General features: G+C 41.9%; 1 protein-coding gene across 7 annotated transcripts in view; it reads right to left on the reverse strand.

The window, feature by feature from the left end:
• Positions 1–16,571, reverse strand: part of HECW1 (HECT, C2 and WW domain containing E3 ubiquitin protein ligase 1) — a 359,806-nt gene that overhangs the window by 9,098 nt on the left and 334,137 nt on the right. For all 7 annotated transcript variants that reach the window (XM_069812200.1, XM_069812217.1, XM_069812185.1 and 4 more), the window contains 5 exons: positions 12,865–12,963; positions 11,337–11,466; positions 7,061–7,207; positions 5,560–5,674; positions 4,169–4,367 (listed from right to left, as the gene is read on the reverse strand). In XM_069812200.1, the coding sequence (XP_069668301.1) occupies positions 4,169–4,367; positions 5,560–5,674; positions 7,061–7,207; positions 11,337–11,466; positions 12,865–12,963 (690 nt within the window). The remainder of the gene's footprint in view (positions 1–4,168; positions 4,368–5,559; positions 5,675–7,060; positions 7,208–11,336; positions 11,467–12,864; positions 12,964–16,571) is intronic.

The raw sequence follows: 16,571 nt of genomic DNA on the forward strand, positions 1-16,571 counted from the left end.
ATTCTGGGGTGATTAAATACTTGATCATCTAATAGAGAGGGACAGAATTCTCTTACAAAAGATCAGATATCTACTGGTAATCTTTATCATACATAACCCGCAGACAGTATGGTGGTAATCACTAATATTACTCTGCTGAATTAAAATCTCTCTTGATGAAAGGGTAGTTGCATCTCAGCACTGTTGAGGAAAGTGACCTCATTGCTTCAAATCTGATTATTTGAATCACTGGGATACATGCCGAGGTCCTTACTTAACTGATACTCAAACAGAAATAACCTTGGAGCTGACAGGAGTTTTGGCCAGGTGAGGAGCACAACCAGAAGATGGGGCAGTGGCATTTGTGGGCACTGAACACTTTTGCCGGCTGAGGATTTAAGAATAGGGAACTTTTGCCTCCTATAGCTATAGTACAAAAACACTGCTAGTTCTTTGCACAGGTTTGTTTTGGGCCAGGAGTTCTGCTCCCACAATACCAGATGAAGCTATGTTATTCCAGCTAGAAAGCCAGTGTCTGTTCATTAATGTTTGGTGGGGAACAAAGAATAAGTTCTTGTGGAACTACTGCTAAAACTGGTTCCATGTTAAATATCTGCATGACCCAGGAAAGGTGAAGAGAGGCTTTCTGCTTCAGAAGAAGCTATAGCTGGAAGAAATCTCCATCCATACCTACTCAGGCAACCAGCTGCAATAAGTAAAATATGGAACTCCTTTATTTTGGGAGAAAGCTTTGCATATTAGATAGGGAGAGTAAAACTCAACCTTGATGAACAAGTGGTTAAACCTGTTATTTCATATGGCAAGCTAAATCGATTTGGAAGAAACCATGCTGCAGACTTACACTAACAAATCTGTAAATTCTGGCAGTCTCTTTGGAACCTGCTTTAGGGTCATCGTCTAGAGATCTGGGATTAGAGCAGCATCTCTGAGCTGTATAGTACTTTGACTTTCTAATGTGTGTGATATGAAAGTAAATATAGGTAGGAATAACGTGTCTGGTACACATGCATACTCCAGAAATAAACCACTGGTGTAATCTAACTCTCATTTATCTTAGATGAATGTATTACACCACCATTACCCTGTTCATGTAGAGTAACTGGTACTGATGAACAAGCCCACCAATTTAGAATGACGTTACCACATTCTCAACTTTCCTGAAAAAGTCTTGCTTATCCTCGGTGCTTTCAAGAAGCACTCTAGGCATTATGTATTAGTGATTGTTCTTTGAAAAGCGTTGCATTTTAGAAATTTACACCATGTCTCTTTTCTGGGAGTGCCATGTTGCTGTCACAAGTGCAAAAGCATGGCTGGTTTAGGTATTATCACATCTTTGCTCACTATAAGCAAACAGCAGTTGCATGCTTCATTGCCATAAGAACAAGTTGTATGGGAGAGTCGCCTACTTCAGCCATCTGGAGCAGGAGTGAGAGAACACAGAAAGAGTCCTGGACTCTCCTGATAGAGCTAAAAGTTATCTTGATACTTTGTCAAGCAGATGAAAACCCAAAGGCCAACTAACCTATCCCCAGTGACCCACCGTCTACCTGGATGTCAGGAAACCCAAATGCATCAGCTTTATGCAGGCTTCCATAACACCTCTCACAGTACCATATTTATTGGGTCAGGGCGTAAGAACTAAGGCCAGTAATTAAGAGGTGCAATCCATACCTAGGTACATAAACAACTAAATCTGATGATTGCTAAGACACGAGAAAGCTGTTTTTTTTCCTAGAACTTTGAAAACATGGAGCAAGGGTAACTCTCATTGTGAAGCTGTAGGAATTGTTAGAGGGAGAAGGGAATTTGTTGCGGTTTATTTTAAACAGCTAAAGTTAGTTACACTCATATTATATCACAAGGGCCAAAAGGCCTACAGGATATGACATATGAGGTTTTTTTAGCCTCTAAGTCTAACTAAATATGTAAGTAAATCTAAATAAACACGAGCAATCCATAATCAGGCATTTTAAAAAGTTTAAAGTAACATTTATTTAGTTGCTTAACTAAGGATTTAGGGAGCCTCCAGGTTTAGCCTGTGTGTTTCATGTATTTCTTAACACTGTGTATACTTGGCAGCACCCCATAATTTTATAAAAATGCAGGTAATAATTCATGGTGATCAAGCTGTGTTTATTCCCATGAGCAAGTGTTGTTTCTCTTTCCCCTGGCTAAAATGAATGCAGAGCTCTAAGACTTCTAAAAGGTGCTAACAACTTTCACCTGGAAAAGAGGCCTCGTTCAGGGAGAGCAACAAGTTCGGTGATCAGGAGACAAACATAAAGTTGTTAATGTGAATATCTCGGGGCTAACTGAATCTAGGTCATAAGTAATGCCTAGGTTCACAAAGAAAGTTAAGCAGAGCAGAAAGAGGCCAATTACCTTTTCAGAACTTGATGGGTCAGCCCAGGGCATTTTCTGTGCACGCGCCAAGGTCCACCCTCCCATCTCCCCCTTTCCATCCCAGAAGGAGTACAAAGACAGCTCTGCAGAAATGCTGCACAAGTCTGTCACTTCCAGTTGCTGCCTATGTACAGGCAGGAATGCCCCTGGTAAGCTCTGAAACCCTTACATAGAACCAGACTATATATATGCTGCAAAGGGAGGATCTGGCCTATGCATAGCAAACTGTAGCTCTCAGGCTTTCTTTCCACATTGCTGGCTGAAGCTCAGAGGGCATGAGTCATCTCACTGACCTTACATGTTTTCATCTGTTTTTAAATCTCAGTGCCTACATCTAGCTTTCATGTAGGCTCTAGTTCTCCATATAGTCTCTGTAGAGACTTTGTGGTCAGTGGACATAAAGCAGAATGTACCAGGTGTGATTCGGCTGAGCTATTTTAGAAATCTGTGTTCAGGTGAGATGAATTGTGCCTTAAAACACTTAACTTCCCTTTTCCTGACTTTAGAGGGAGTCCACATAAGATGTCAGCTCTGAATGTCTGCCAATAGAGTGCCTTGGTCCAGCTCCTGCATCTCCCCACTGCATAAACATGGGCTTGAGCAGGCTTGGACGAAGAGGGGGACCACATTTGGACCTTCCCTCTCCAGAGGACTCTGGAGGTCTGCTCAAGTCCATGTCTTACAGTATGCTTCTGGGTAAACAACATGGATGGCAAGTAACTAGAAAACTGGATCAGACCCATTGTTAATTCATGGTCTGAATATATCTGCAAGTCCTGCGAGAAAAGATTTTTGCTCTGTGCCATGAAAGTAGCCTCCTTTAGGCTGCAGCTGAAAGCACATGATAAGAGCAGGAAGAAAGCATCCTTTGGAGGGCAAATGTTATGCAAAAGGGTCGCGTAACAAAAGTATTTCAGAGGTGCTGAGATGTGGCCCCATGAAAAATGATCTCTAATCTCAATGGAGCAGAGCCTCAGGCAACTGTAAGGACATTCAAGAAAAGGTAACTCACTTCAGTGAGGAAGGATGAGTGCTGGTCACGGATTAAGTGCTGGAGCAGAACTCAAAGCTCCATGTAACACTGGCTGTGCCATGGCTCTCTTGGGTGGCCTTAGCCAAGTCAGACCACCCCTCTGTGCCCCAGTCCCTTTGTTCTGAAAAGGAAGATGAACCCTCCTTTGGGAAGCACTGTGAAGTCTGTTGACTCTGTATGACATTATGGCTCATTTGCTCCTAGCTGGCTGACTGAACTAGATATGACAAATTGGGTATTATCACATGGTCTGAAGTCCCTTTGCTAAGCTTCTTCATGATGAAAAAGTGGAACCATCAGAGCAAATGAAAGGATTACACTCAGGTCTCTGGCCAAAACTCAGAGGCAGATTCTGGCTTTCATGGCTCTCTAAACTCACAAGTATTTTTACTAGTATTTTGGAAGTAAAGGGAACAGAATCAGCTGACAGGGTCCTGCTGGTCTGGATCTGTTCCAGAATCAAAGCAAGAGAACTAGTTTTGGACCTATGGAAATCTTTATCTAACCACTTCCCAGGATTCAAAGCAGTTTAAATTGAGCCTGCAAATCAAAAAGAGCAAAAGAAAACACTTTTCTCTGAATGTAATTACAGAACAAACTGATAATTGTTTCTTTGCTGTTTTAAGATGTCCTTACTGTATTCATTACCTTTCACTGGCAGAGAGATGCAACAAAGTACAAGGCTCACCTTTCTCACAGCACTTCTGTTTTTGTATCCTAGTTGGGACATACCTTGGGAGGGAGGTTATTTTCCCCCATTTCTCTATACAGAAGCGCCGTAGCCCATTACTCCCTCGGAGAGCTGCAAAGCCCTCATATGGCACACTTGATGTTCCAGTGACGAATTGCAACAACCGGAGTCTCTGCTCATTGTTAAATCTCTCTACTGCTGCCCAGAACCACCGTATTACTATGTGTCCATCATGGTAACCTAAACCAAGAAGCAAGAGACAGAAATTAAAATCACACCCTCTAAGTGAGAAGTGTAACATCGAAGTGTGTTCCCACTAGCATGGGACAGCAGATCTCCTACTGAAAAGATCCTGACCTAACAATATATCTTGTTCTTGATGAGCAGTAGGTCCCAGCCCCCATCTTGTTCTGGCTGTGGATACTATAATATTGCTAACTCATTTGAAACCCTGAAACTCAAATATATATTTGAGGTACATTGGCCTCTCACAAATCCCTTGGCAAGAACTGGGGTTACCTGCATGAGATATAAAAGACCAGTTGCAATATGCCACACAGTCCTAACGACTTAACAATTTCTCATTCCCAAATAAATTCTCTTTTGGATTGCAATAGTGTTCAATGTATGGAGAGGAGTTTGCTGCCACAAGCTCTTCCTCAGCAAACTTCCCACCTGAGGGGCTCTGTGCCTTGGTTTGTGCTAATAAAAGCCAGCATAAACCCAGGCTGAATCTGTTTCAATAGCTAAACAGAAAAAGGTAGGAGGAGAGTAACATCAGGGACCAGCTGCGCTTGTGGTAAGCTGCGTATTTCAAGGTAACACAAAGGCTGAGCAGTGAGCAGCGAAGACTTAAATCTTGCATTTCAGGGGAGGATATGTGAACCTCAGGGACTTTCCTTTTGTAGTGCAGAACTGGTGGATTTCACATTTATCCATCATCCAAGACAGCCCAGATAAATCACGCTCAGCATTTAAAGCAAAACCAGGCCAAGCAAGATCTGTATGTTGTTGAAGTGTAATGGGGAACCGTGAAATTCAGCTCTTGAATTCAGCTCCCTGCTGAAGCCAAGAGGACTTGTGATACTACTTTCAGTGAGGCTGGTAGTTCATTCACAGTTATCTGAGTAAGTAACTTTTAGATCTAATACTGCAAATCCTTTTCAGTCCTTAATAGTCAGAACTCCTGTTAAGTCAGTAGGAACTGAGTGGGTAAAATCTAGACAGAAGTAGCAGAAGCAATTTCAGCATTATTACATCTGTTGACCCAAACCTGAGATCTTACTTATTTCATGAGTTATTATTCACAAAAACTTCCAAAACAAAATAGGGCATTTCCCTCAGGAAAGACAGGAGGAAAAGATGGACCAAGTCTTTCATGTTTTAGACCAAAACCAGTCAAGATACTACTAAGCATCAGCAGGCAGTTTACCTCCACGATATTCTGTGTTGTTACGCCAGTCATTGAGATCTATTTCTGCTGTGCCAGCTATAACCAGCTCCAGTTCTCTGGCATCAAAAACAGAGACAAGCCTGGAGTCTACAACCTGGAACAAAAACCACTTGTAAGCACAGTTTCAGACTGGAAATAAAGCAGATGCAATGTCTCGTAAACCTATGGCTCTGGTGACCAGCTCTTTATTCTGATGAACTCTGCATGCTGACAGCTAATTTCCACTCCTCCACTGATCAATCTGTGCTCTTCTTCAGGGAGTCTGCTGATGTTTTGAGTTGCAAACAATGATGACACATGGGATTTGACCAGAATGAAACAATACAAGTAACAGGACATAATCTGTGCAGAACATTCTTCATTGTTACATTCATTCTGACAAGTGATTTTGACAGTCAAACAAAGACTGGATTGGTAATATGGACAAATTTTTTTTTTTTTTTGCATTGGAATTTGATCACAATTGTGTAGGCGTGCCCTCGGGTCTTCATCCACTGACGATGCAGCTGAGGTTCACTTTCTTCATTATGTGAAACCAAAAGCTTTAACAGCCTGCAGTATTCTCAGGGAGAAAAAGCTAGCAAACCATATGCACACTACAGTAAACTGTATGGAGTCACTTAGCCAACCCCCTTCTACAGTAAAGGGCTGACCAAGTCTATTCAGCTACAAAGCCACCCTCACTGGCTTCCACCGCCAGTAAATGTCAGTGCACGACTGCTTGGAGCCATCAGTTTTCAGTATTATTCTGTGTGTCTATTATCTGCTGTTTCATTTTCCAGGGTTGCCATTCTTTCAGTTTATTTCCCTCTGTGAGATAGCCCTCAGCTTTTACTTATATTATGCAGCTGCCAGGGCAAGATACATGTTTGAATATGATTAGTAAGGGGCAAGAATAGGTGACTACATGTGTGGGTCAGCAAAGCCACAGGTTTTCATCCAGTCTTTGGCAGCCCTTGTAGCAGCTCTGCCAGAAGGATGTTCTCAGTTCCAGGTCTTCAGCAAAGATAAATTAGAAAATCCAGGGACAGCAATGGAGCAGCATCCATGAATACCAGCAAGATAATAGCTGACTGTATCCTAGGACCAACTTTATTGGAATGAGTCCCTAAAGATTCAGTCACACCAGCTCCTCACTGAAGTGTACAATTCTTCACAATCTTCTTTTGTATCACAGCAGGGGAAAACAAAATTTGCAAATGCCTGCTTCTTTTACTATGTGAATGGAAAGCAGTATCTTTCTTAACTCTTGCTCACTATGCTTTATCGTACTCAGAATACACCTTTCTTTCCTTTCTCCCTTAATGCTAAACATGCTATATTCAAGGTCCCTATCTCTACAGATCCAGGCACTCCAATTCCTTGCCATCTATGTCTGTGTAGCTATTTCCTAGGGTACCAATGAAGCATAGTTTAACCATGGGGTCACCTCATTCAGATGAGGAATGGAAGACTGTGGGAGCATCATTCTGTTACTTACTTCGTAGAAGCCACGGACCAGGGCCTCTGTTTGCTGAACCACTCCTCGTTCCACTCGCCACTTAACCATTCTCTCGATGTACTCTTTTTTGTTCTTTTCTGTCACTGCTGTATTTGCCCCTCCAGATTTCAACTCTCTCTCTGTCACCTACAGAACAAAGATAAATAGCGCTGTAGCAATGTATGGATCACATTGTGTTTCAAATTTAAGTTGTACTTTGAAAATGTAAGTGAAAAATGTAACAAACTCTGGCCTCCTCACCTCTTGTCCATTTGCCGTAGAACACATAGAAACAAAAAGGATAATGAGGGACACCCCCTCAGCCCTAGCCCTAGCCTTATCCCCAGCTGAATCTAGACTGACCTTTAGGTTACTCCAAACTGTACTAGCAAAGACTGATTTGGAAAGCATCATCCATAAGCCATGTACAATGTGCCACTGCGCGCCATCTTTTCATCCTTCGCTCTTTTCCCCCCGCCCAGGAGCTGCAGAGAGGCTGACAACCATACCAGCTTGCTACTTGCCACTTGCCGTAGATTATCCAAGCAACAGTATGGGAAACAATAGGATGGAGAGGCAATCACAGTACTGGAATAGGCAGACTCTTTCACCAACTGGAAGGGATATCTACTTGTTTCTTAGGCCACAAGTGTTACCATTCCCCAAGTGCTAATAAAAGTGTTTACTCAGAAATGCCAATAGTCAAATAAATTATCACAAAATGAATACTCCTGATACACTATCTAAACAAGACCTGTACAGCACCCTGTACAGATGACAAATATAGTCACTGTGGGATTCAGTTTTGTATCACCCATCCAAACCTGAGAATTGTTTGTACTGCAAATAATTATTTTTTTTTTAAACCAAGAGCTACTGCATTTCATTGCATTTTAATGGTTAATTTAGTTGGCTTGGGTTACTAAGGCTTAAGATTGAGAAGCGATTTAAGGAATCAATCTAGATTCTACTTGTCAAGCACATACTCCTTCTCACATGTGACGGAAAACAATATTTATCTTGCAATTATTTTCACATTCAATCTAGTGGATTTAAAAGGAAGAATGTTTTGCTCTCCTCTTCAGTTTTCTGCTGCTGTTAACAATGACGTCTAGCACAGATAGTAAATGAGATGCAGGAATACATATTCATTATTTGTATTATTTACATATTATTTATATTATTATCTATTAGCCCAACAGACAGCACACAGCTTATATAGTATTTAGGTCACTTTGCTTGAGGGACCTGTTGTAACATGAATTATGGAAACACTGAATGAGTCATCTAATCTGTAGCTTTGTTGAGAATCAGCGACAACAAGTAAGGTCAGATGTAATGAGTTAGGAATTCTTAGCTGGTTCAGGTTAAATTCCCAAATATAAATCATTGCACCAACATTATGCAAGCAACGCTGCATCATCCAGAGGGTAAGACTCTGACCCAGCTGCCATGCTGTATCCTTCAAGACTGTACGGCATTAAGAAGTATCTGTCAAAACCAAAGACTAAACATTGTCTAGCTTTAAGCACAACCATAAGTCCAGATGTTCTAAAACTCCCGCAAGACTTCCCACAAACACGTAGACAGGCTGGTGATTTCTTCAATTTCTCATTATCCATATAATTTCAAATATAATTAGTTATCTAGAATTGGAGATGGGCAATCAGTAACAATGTGTCCCTATTTTTTCTTTCTTGTTCATAGAGGCATTAGCCACAGCTGTGAGCTTCAGTTCAGAATTAGGTTTCAGAGTAGCAAGGAGACGTTTCAGAGTAGCAAGGAGACATTTCAACCAGTCTAGCCCATTCCTTTTACCTGACTGGAGCAATTGCCAGGACTCAGAGACAGGCTGTATTCACATACAGAGCTTGGAGACAGGCCTGGAAGAACACTTTCTACTCGGTAAAAGCATGAGAAAATACTTCGGGTCACAAGCAACTGACACCTCTCTCTGTCTTATAAGTGAAATTCTCAAACTGGCATCGAGTTCCCACCAGTAAAAATGTGTAATGCTTGTTTTGACATCATATCTTTGTTATTACAGTAGTGCTCCAGGCTCCAGTATGCAAGAAGGCTAGAACTCCTCAGTAGTAAATTCTAATAAAAAAGGTACCAAGAAAGAGGATTTGGCCCAAAAGGCTTAAATGCTAAAAACACGTCAGAGATGAGACAAGAAAGAAAAAATGAAAGTAGTAGTGACTGCTTCATAATAAAGTCATTGTGGAAGCAGGACAAAAGGGCTGTAACGCATCTACCACACAGCTTCTCAAAGAACCACTACTTCTTGTTTCCCTTATCCAGCTCTTGAAATCCAGCTTCCCAAATATTAGCAGAGCTCCCACTGCGATCTACACTTGCACATGTATCCAGCAAAGCAATGCTCAGATGGCATTTAAGTGGTCAGATACTCTTGGCATGCAAGAATTTCCAACTGGGATCCATCTGTGAGCATAAAACGTGACTGCGATTTCTTTGTTATTTTGCTGTCAGCACTTAGCAAATTGCAGAAAGGGGAAAATCTCACTTTCACTTAGGACTCTTGGATTCTGACAGTCGTAATTCATAGCGACAATCATTTTTTTTCCCCATCACTAGATCTAGCAAGGTTAGTGTCTAGTACATATGAAATAAAGTACTAGACATGCGAACTGGCATCAAAATCTGACTTTTAGTGTTCTTTTGCTTTCAGATCACAGTATCTACAACAGATTGTGATTTTTCTCAGTTCTCTTTGGAGCCATCTCTTATCTTCCACAACAGACTCCTATGTAATTGTCTAGCTCTTTTCTTTGGGGAGAGCATAACAAGTAATTAGCGTGCCAAATGTTACCTTCAGATGCATCAGGGCAATTCAGGCTGAGATTCTTATTCAACTTTGTAGTCTTCCAGTGTAAATACAAATTTGTCTCATCTGCCTTTGTGAATATGTCTGTACATTTCTGTCTGTCTTTGTGTATTAGTCTTATATAGCCATACCTTCCAGGGAAATCACTGTACTGTCAATTGAATGTCATGCAAGCTCTCAGCTCAAAGCCCATGAAAACCCCCTGCATTTAAGTCTGTGGAAAAACAGCGTTATCGTTCCTACAGAGACTTCTTACGTCAATTCTTCTGCCCCATCCTTTTCATTTCATCCACCCTTGACTCTGCTCATCCTTCATGACCTTGTACTATAAGCAGACTAAATTCAGTTTTGAAAATATCCTCCGATGTCTTGCTTGCTTTCTGTTACTTTGAAGCTTACAGCTGAGCAGCCCTTTTACTCTAAGGGCCAGAATTCCTCCCCTCAGAAACTAGCCTTGACTTTCCCCTAGCTTGCAGAGCCAGCCTAGCTCTGTGCAAACTCCTCCTGTCAACTTTCTTTTCAAGGGCAGAGAGCCACTCTCTGTATATTCCACTGGATCTCTCTGCTCCCTTTGACACTGTGTGGCTGCTCCTTACACAAGTTAACTTCCACCCCTTGAGCTTCTGCAGTACTTGGTGAGCTTGGTTCTTCAGCCTCTCTAGTTTTCAGTATCTCCTTAGAGGTCCTTAATCTTGGTCTGAATATTGCTTTGGGTCCCTTCAAGGCTTTCTGAAGACAGTTATAATCTAGCAAGGGTTACAACAGCAAAGAGCACCAAGGCTTCAATGCAAGCCAAAGAATCCCACAGGAGACACTTGTTCTGGTTGCCAGTCTGCACTTAAGCCAGGATTGCACCCTATTTCAGGCTATAGTTATCCAGATCAGCTAGGTTAAAGAGAATTGTCTGACTAAGGTGGAGTTGAGTGGTAGAAAGCATAATAAATGGATGTACATACCAAGTTGTTAAGCAGGTGCAAGGTAAGTAAGAGACACAGAACCTAACAGGGAGGTATCAGACAAAATAATGGTGAGAACTGCCAGGTCTTACACCACCTGCCAAACGTTTTTCTTCCCTCCTAGCCCCTCACCCTTTCAGTCACATCAGCTTTAAGTTACATTGCTTGCATTCACCAAATGCCACATCTGTGTGAACTACACCCTGGAGAGAAGAGCTGCACTCCACTTCAGAGAATTCCTCATGCTCATCAGTGTGTGGCTCAATAGGCCTGTAGGGGGGCTGGTATTTTATATTATACACCCTAAGAATAAACATCTGCATTGAAACAGGTGGCTTGAAAGAAACAGAAGGTAGGAGAAGAAAATGTTATTGAAAGGCTAAAGGATCTGTTCTGACAGAAAGATGTTCATCATGCTCAACTTTGTCAGCTTCAAATTTGCTTTTCAGATGTTTTGCATAGCTGTGCTCACCTGTCCAAACACCTCCTCATTCACTGTGAAGGTGAGATCCAGGATATCTGTGATGTTATTATCCTTCATCCACTGCAAGCTCTGATGGAACTCTTCATCCAGGTACTCTAAGTCACTTAAATCACATGGCCTGATTGTGAGGCAAGAAAAAAGAAAAAGGTCCATGACTATTGGCAGGATGTCTTACTACTAAGAATGTGAACTATTTTATGCTGAAGATCCAACATAAAGCTGGTGTTTGTTTGGTTTTGTTAACATCAAAGCCTGTTACACAGACCCTCTTAAAGCAGTTCCACAACTGTCTGCTTTGCATGGCTGGGCTCAAGGCCAAATCTGTTGGCTGCCTGCACTACTTGCTGTCAGAAGGCACCCCTGGGGCTTGATTTTACATGAATCTTCAGGATGCCCTGCACTTCAGAGCACATGCTTACCTTCAGTCTGGATGGGCCCCACCACACTGTGCCTGGCTGCTTCCATGTATCTACCATCCTCAAGGTGAGCACACAAGACTGACATAAGGCAGACCAGGCAGCCTAAACTTCTGCTAATAAGGAGCTGGCCTTGTTTGTTGAAAGGGCGGGTGGATGTTATGAGCAGTCTGGTTTCAAACCCCCTAAAGGGGCAATAAGGATGCAGGGAGCACTCTTGGTTTCAGGCTACTTCCAGACTAGCTCAGATACAATACAGATATGAGTGTGTGGACCCCAGCAATACTCACTGTTAAAAAAAAAATTAATTAAATACATGTGAAAGAACTCTAAGGACTGTTAAGACAAATACCTTCGCTGATTTGGAATCATCTTAATTGATAAACTATTTCAGCTAAGCTTTATTCTGCTCTTTGTCATTTAATTGCAGTCTTGACTTACTACTTACGGCTTTTCTTATTGCTGCAAATTTTATGTACCTTGTCTTACTGCAGTCTATTAGTTAGAGGGACAGATTGTCAATTAAAGTTAACCTTATAAACTTGACATTGAAACTAATACATTACTGGTAGCTTCTGCTTGCTAATATAAAAGACAGTAGAAGAAACATTCATTGTTTATACCTACATTAGCATTCCTAATTAACCCAAGTTGTGTTTTAGAATGAAAACCTACTCCACCAGTGAGGCATGAGAAATTAAGTATTTTTCTTAATATGACCTCCCTCTTTTTTTTTGTTATTTTGTTTCATTCCATCAAAGATGCTTTTCAGTCTTCTACATAGTTGAAGTTTGGTAACTTTTAATCAGTAGTAAACTCTGGAATTATGGGTCAGTACTTTTAAATATGTGTTCCTAAATATCATACTTATTATGCATTTTTATGAAAATAGTCAGTATTGATGGAAGGCAAGTTCTTGAAGAAAGTAAAGAAAAATTAAACCACATTTGTTTTCTATCACAGACCAAGCAACTAACAGCGGGAAGAACGTGAAGGTCAGAGTGCTTGAAGCAGCTCCAAAAGGATCTGCGCCTCTGTAGGACTCATTGCAGGATCACTGTTTCTGCATGGTTTCTGCATGGTTGCATGCTTATACTTACAGCCTTAGTAGTGCTTTGTAGAATGGCCTTGTGAAGAAAGCATCAAGGAGGTACTGATGAATGAGAGCAAGGCCAAGAATACGACCGCTGAACCTGAACCTGGGATATAAAAATGCAGTGTAAATGAAGTGTAAGTCAAGATGTTCAGCACAGAAGCTTACACAGGTAGCAACTGTTTTTTTGTTTCTGACTTAGTTTCTTACATTTATTAATTTATTTCTTTTTTTCTGAGCAGATACCACCACCCCTCCCACCTCTGATCAATAATGGATCTCTCTTGATCTGTCTCCTACAGTACCCATACGTGCAGCTGGCATGTTACATACTCTCCTGTGCCAAACCAATAAACACTGAAGACTCACGGTCTGTGATCTTTAATTGAACGTTCTGATACAGAGTGACTCCATCAGACACAACATTTAGCCAGTGAAATACTGTAATACTCCACCTCAGCAGAAAACATACTATCAAAGCAGCTGCAAAGGATATTTGGTGACTCAGTATATCCAGTTTCTGACTGGTTACAACCTCTTCCAAGGTGGGTCTTTAAAGTACTTCTAAAGGTAGCGAGTTGCCTTTATAGGGGGAAACTGAAGTTCAAGTAAGTTAACTGTTGTGACCAAGGACACATATGAAAATCAGTATCTAAAGCTCAGGCAAGTTGTCCCCAGACCACTTTCTTAATGGTGATGCTCAGCTGTCTTGAGTATTTACATACTCTTGCATTTATTTCTGTTTTCTAAGAACGATCTCTAGTCCTGCTCCAAGTACACTCAGATAGTGCCCTGCCCATTACGATCTGTGACTTGTGATGATAAGCTGTTAAATTTTTCTTTCTATGATTTCTTCTATGACTTATTACTCTTCCATCAAATCTGCTTTTAAATCAGTAATCTCAGACAGAAAAACCAGAAATGCTGTGAGTCCAGGTGAGTTTGTTTTTTGTAAAAACAACCCCCATCACCCATCCAAAACTTGCTTATTTGTAAAAAAGGAAAAGAAAAAAATCCAACATCCCAAATGTGAGCACTCCAAGCCTGAGCTGACTGACATCATAGTAAAGTTTTATTGCACAAAAAATGAGAAACAGATCAAAAAGCCAAGAAACCATTCCTTCCACTACAGGAACCAGTGCAAAGACCCCTCCTGCACATGAATGAAATGTGAGTCTCACTATAATAAAAGCAGCACAGAATATGTGTTCAGTCAACTTTATGCTCATGGGACAGAACAACAAGTGCTTAGTATGTCAAATGGGGCACAAAATAGCACGCTTTGGGCCCAATTAGCATTTACATCACCACAGGAGCTGCCTCCGGGTCCCTTGCATCCAAGAAAGGTGCTTATGATATGCAGCTGACTGGTAACAGAAAAGTGATTATATTACCCCCTTACAGCTGTTTCCACAGCAGCAACAAAAGGCAGCTGTTGGGTCTAGTTAGGACCTGCTTCACTTCACTTGTGCTCCGGTGCAATATTTCCAGCAAAAAGCAATGAAGAGAGGGGGAGCTGACACAATGAAAGCACAGTGGAAGCCAGACAGTTCAAATCCCAGAAATGCTGAGCCTGTAATCCATCAGTTTTATAGCACCTTCAGGATCTATAAACAAGTTCGTTTGTCCTAAATAATGCATGTCGGCTTTTTTGGTTTTGTTCTTCACCACCGTCATCCATCCCGATACATTTTGAAAGTGAACACTGACTGAAAATACTACGAGCACCGGGTGTTCCTCGCAATGTTCACCCCATGACTATTTGTGCAGGGCTGGCCAGGCAGGAGCCATTTGGAATAAAGTGAAGCTGAAAGTAAATTGCCAAGAAAAGTCTCACGGATTTGAGAATGCTGTTTCTGCTGAGAAATTGCCTGAATGTGTGAACAGCGTCAGTTTTCTTCTTGCTGCTTGTATCACTTCTGTACTTCTGCACGGCTTTGAGGGCATTCATGCAAAGCTGACATGAAAGCATAGTGTACCTCGATCAAGGTGTTTACAATCACGAGCTCGTGTTATGGTAGCCATTAATGTTTAATTTGAATCAGTGCCTTACGACAGAACTGTATCAAACCATCCAAAGGCCATAGGCAGCATTTCTGTGTAAAAGGACTAAGTCTGGCGCATCAGCCCAAGCAAACATGGGCAGAGCAACTCTAGGTTGTGTGGTCCACCAGTCTGGCCTTGCACTTGCAGCCCTCTGGGGCACACCAGGGCTCACTCAAGCCAGTGGCCTGACTGTGGTTCCAGAGTCCCAGTCCTTGCAATGGTACTGTGCAGGAAAACAAGTCCAGTACTAACTGGCCGGGATAAAGGAGATGAAGTAATTAACAAGATGTTGCCACTCCTGGTGCCTGTCAATACAATGGATAAAAAAGCTACGTTGCGGACTGTATTTCTTGGCAGCTCTGTATCACCTCAGCAGACACAGTGCTTTGTGGCCAAAGTACGTGAGTTTTCCAGCCCACAAACCCTTCCTCCTCTGCACACAGCTTTGCTATCTCTGCAGAGGCTGACTATACCTGACCCTGATCTGAAGAGTGGTGTAAGAGAAGGTCCTCTGGCCCCTTGTCCATTCTGTGACAGGGCCTGGGACCTGTGGTCCAGCAGTGCACTGACAAACACTGACCACAGTAAGTCAACCATGACCTATCAAAAGGGAGGTGTTTGTTACTGTCCTCAGAGAACAACTACACAGTCTATCTGCGTGCGTGTCCATACAGTCCATCAAGCTGCCACCATGATCAGCCCAGCACAATAGTCCCACTTAAAATATATCAAAACTTACAAAAAAGGAACAAGAAACAAATTGCTCTCCTTACAAAAGCCAGTTAAAACAAAACCAGACTTTTGTGTTTATTTCTTCCTGAAAGATTTAGAGCATGGGTGAGAGTCAGAAGTGGGTGAGACAGTCCCTTCAGAAAAACAGGTTTTCTTGACGGAATAAGCAGCACAAAGGTAAATCCTGGCTGGAGGGCACATACCTTCCTTAAACCTGACTTACATTTACCTTTCCAAGGAAGTGTAAAATGCTTGTTTGATTTTATTCTAGCAGGAAAGATAGCTTAGGCGAGGTGGGGAATGTGAGGTCTTGCTCTGGCCCTTTCTTTCAACACCCTTCCCTTTCGGAGACAATGATTGAGTCTGAGTAACGTGCTCTGGTAGACAGGGGAAAGGCAGGAGGGAGTTAATGAACAGGAAATGGTGGAACGAAAGACGGAATTAATGAGCAGGAGAGCTGCTCTGGTTTGACTGCCTATTGACACTGTTCGTCCACTCAAAAAGGACATTGTGCACACCTGCTTTCTGGCTTTTAACAACACTACACTTTGACCCATTTGCAGAAGTTTCCACACTACCCAGCTAACTCTCTTTCCTTCTGGAGGCTGCAGGTGCCCCTGAAACAGTCTGTTTTCACAACAGCCTGTTGCAAAATAACAGGCTCGTTCTCCTCAGTGGGACACTGCATGCTTACTGCATGTCTGTGTACACAGGGAGAGACAAATCCATATGCTGTAGCAGCGACTAAGCAATAAATTTTCCTCCAATTGCAGGTGAGTCACAGGAAATTTAATCTACTCTGGTCCTTATCACAGAGCAGCAAAGTAAGGCAGGACCCATAATGACCGCTTGTTACAGGACTCTCTCTTAACTGGTTGAGTGAACGCAGCTCTACTTTGTATGACAGTCCTTCCTTGGATTCAGATGGAGAATGAT

Source organism: Haliaeetus albicilla, chromosome 2 (assembly GCF_947461875.1).
Source record: "Haliaeetus albicilla chromosome 2, bHalAlb1.1, whole genome shotgun sequence".
In the NCBI taxonomy this organism is placed as follows: Eukaryota; Metazoa; Chordata; class Aves; order Accipitriformes; family Accipitridae; genus Haliaeetus; species Haliaeetus albicilla.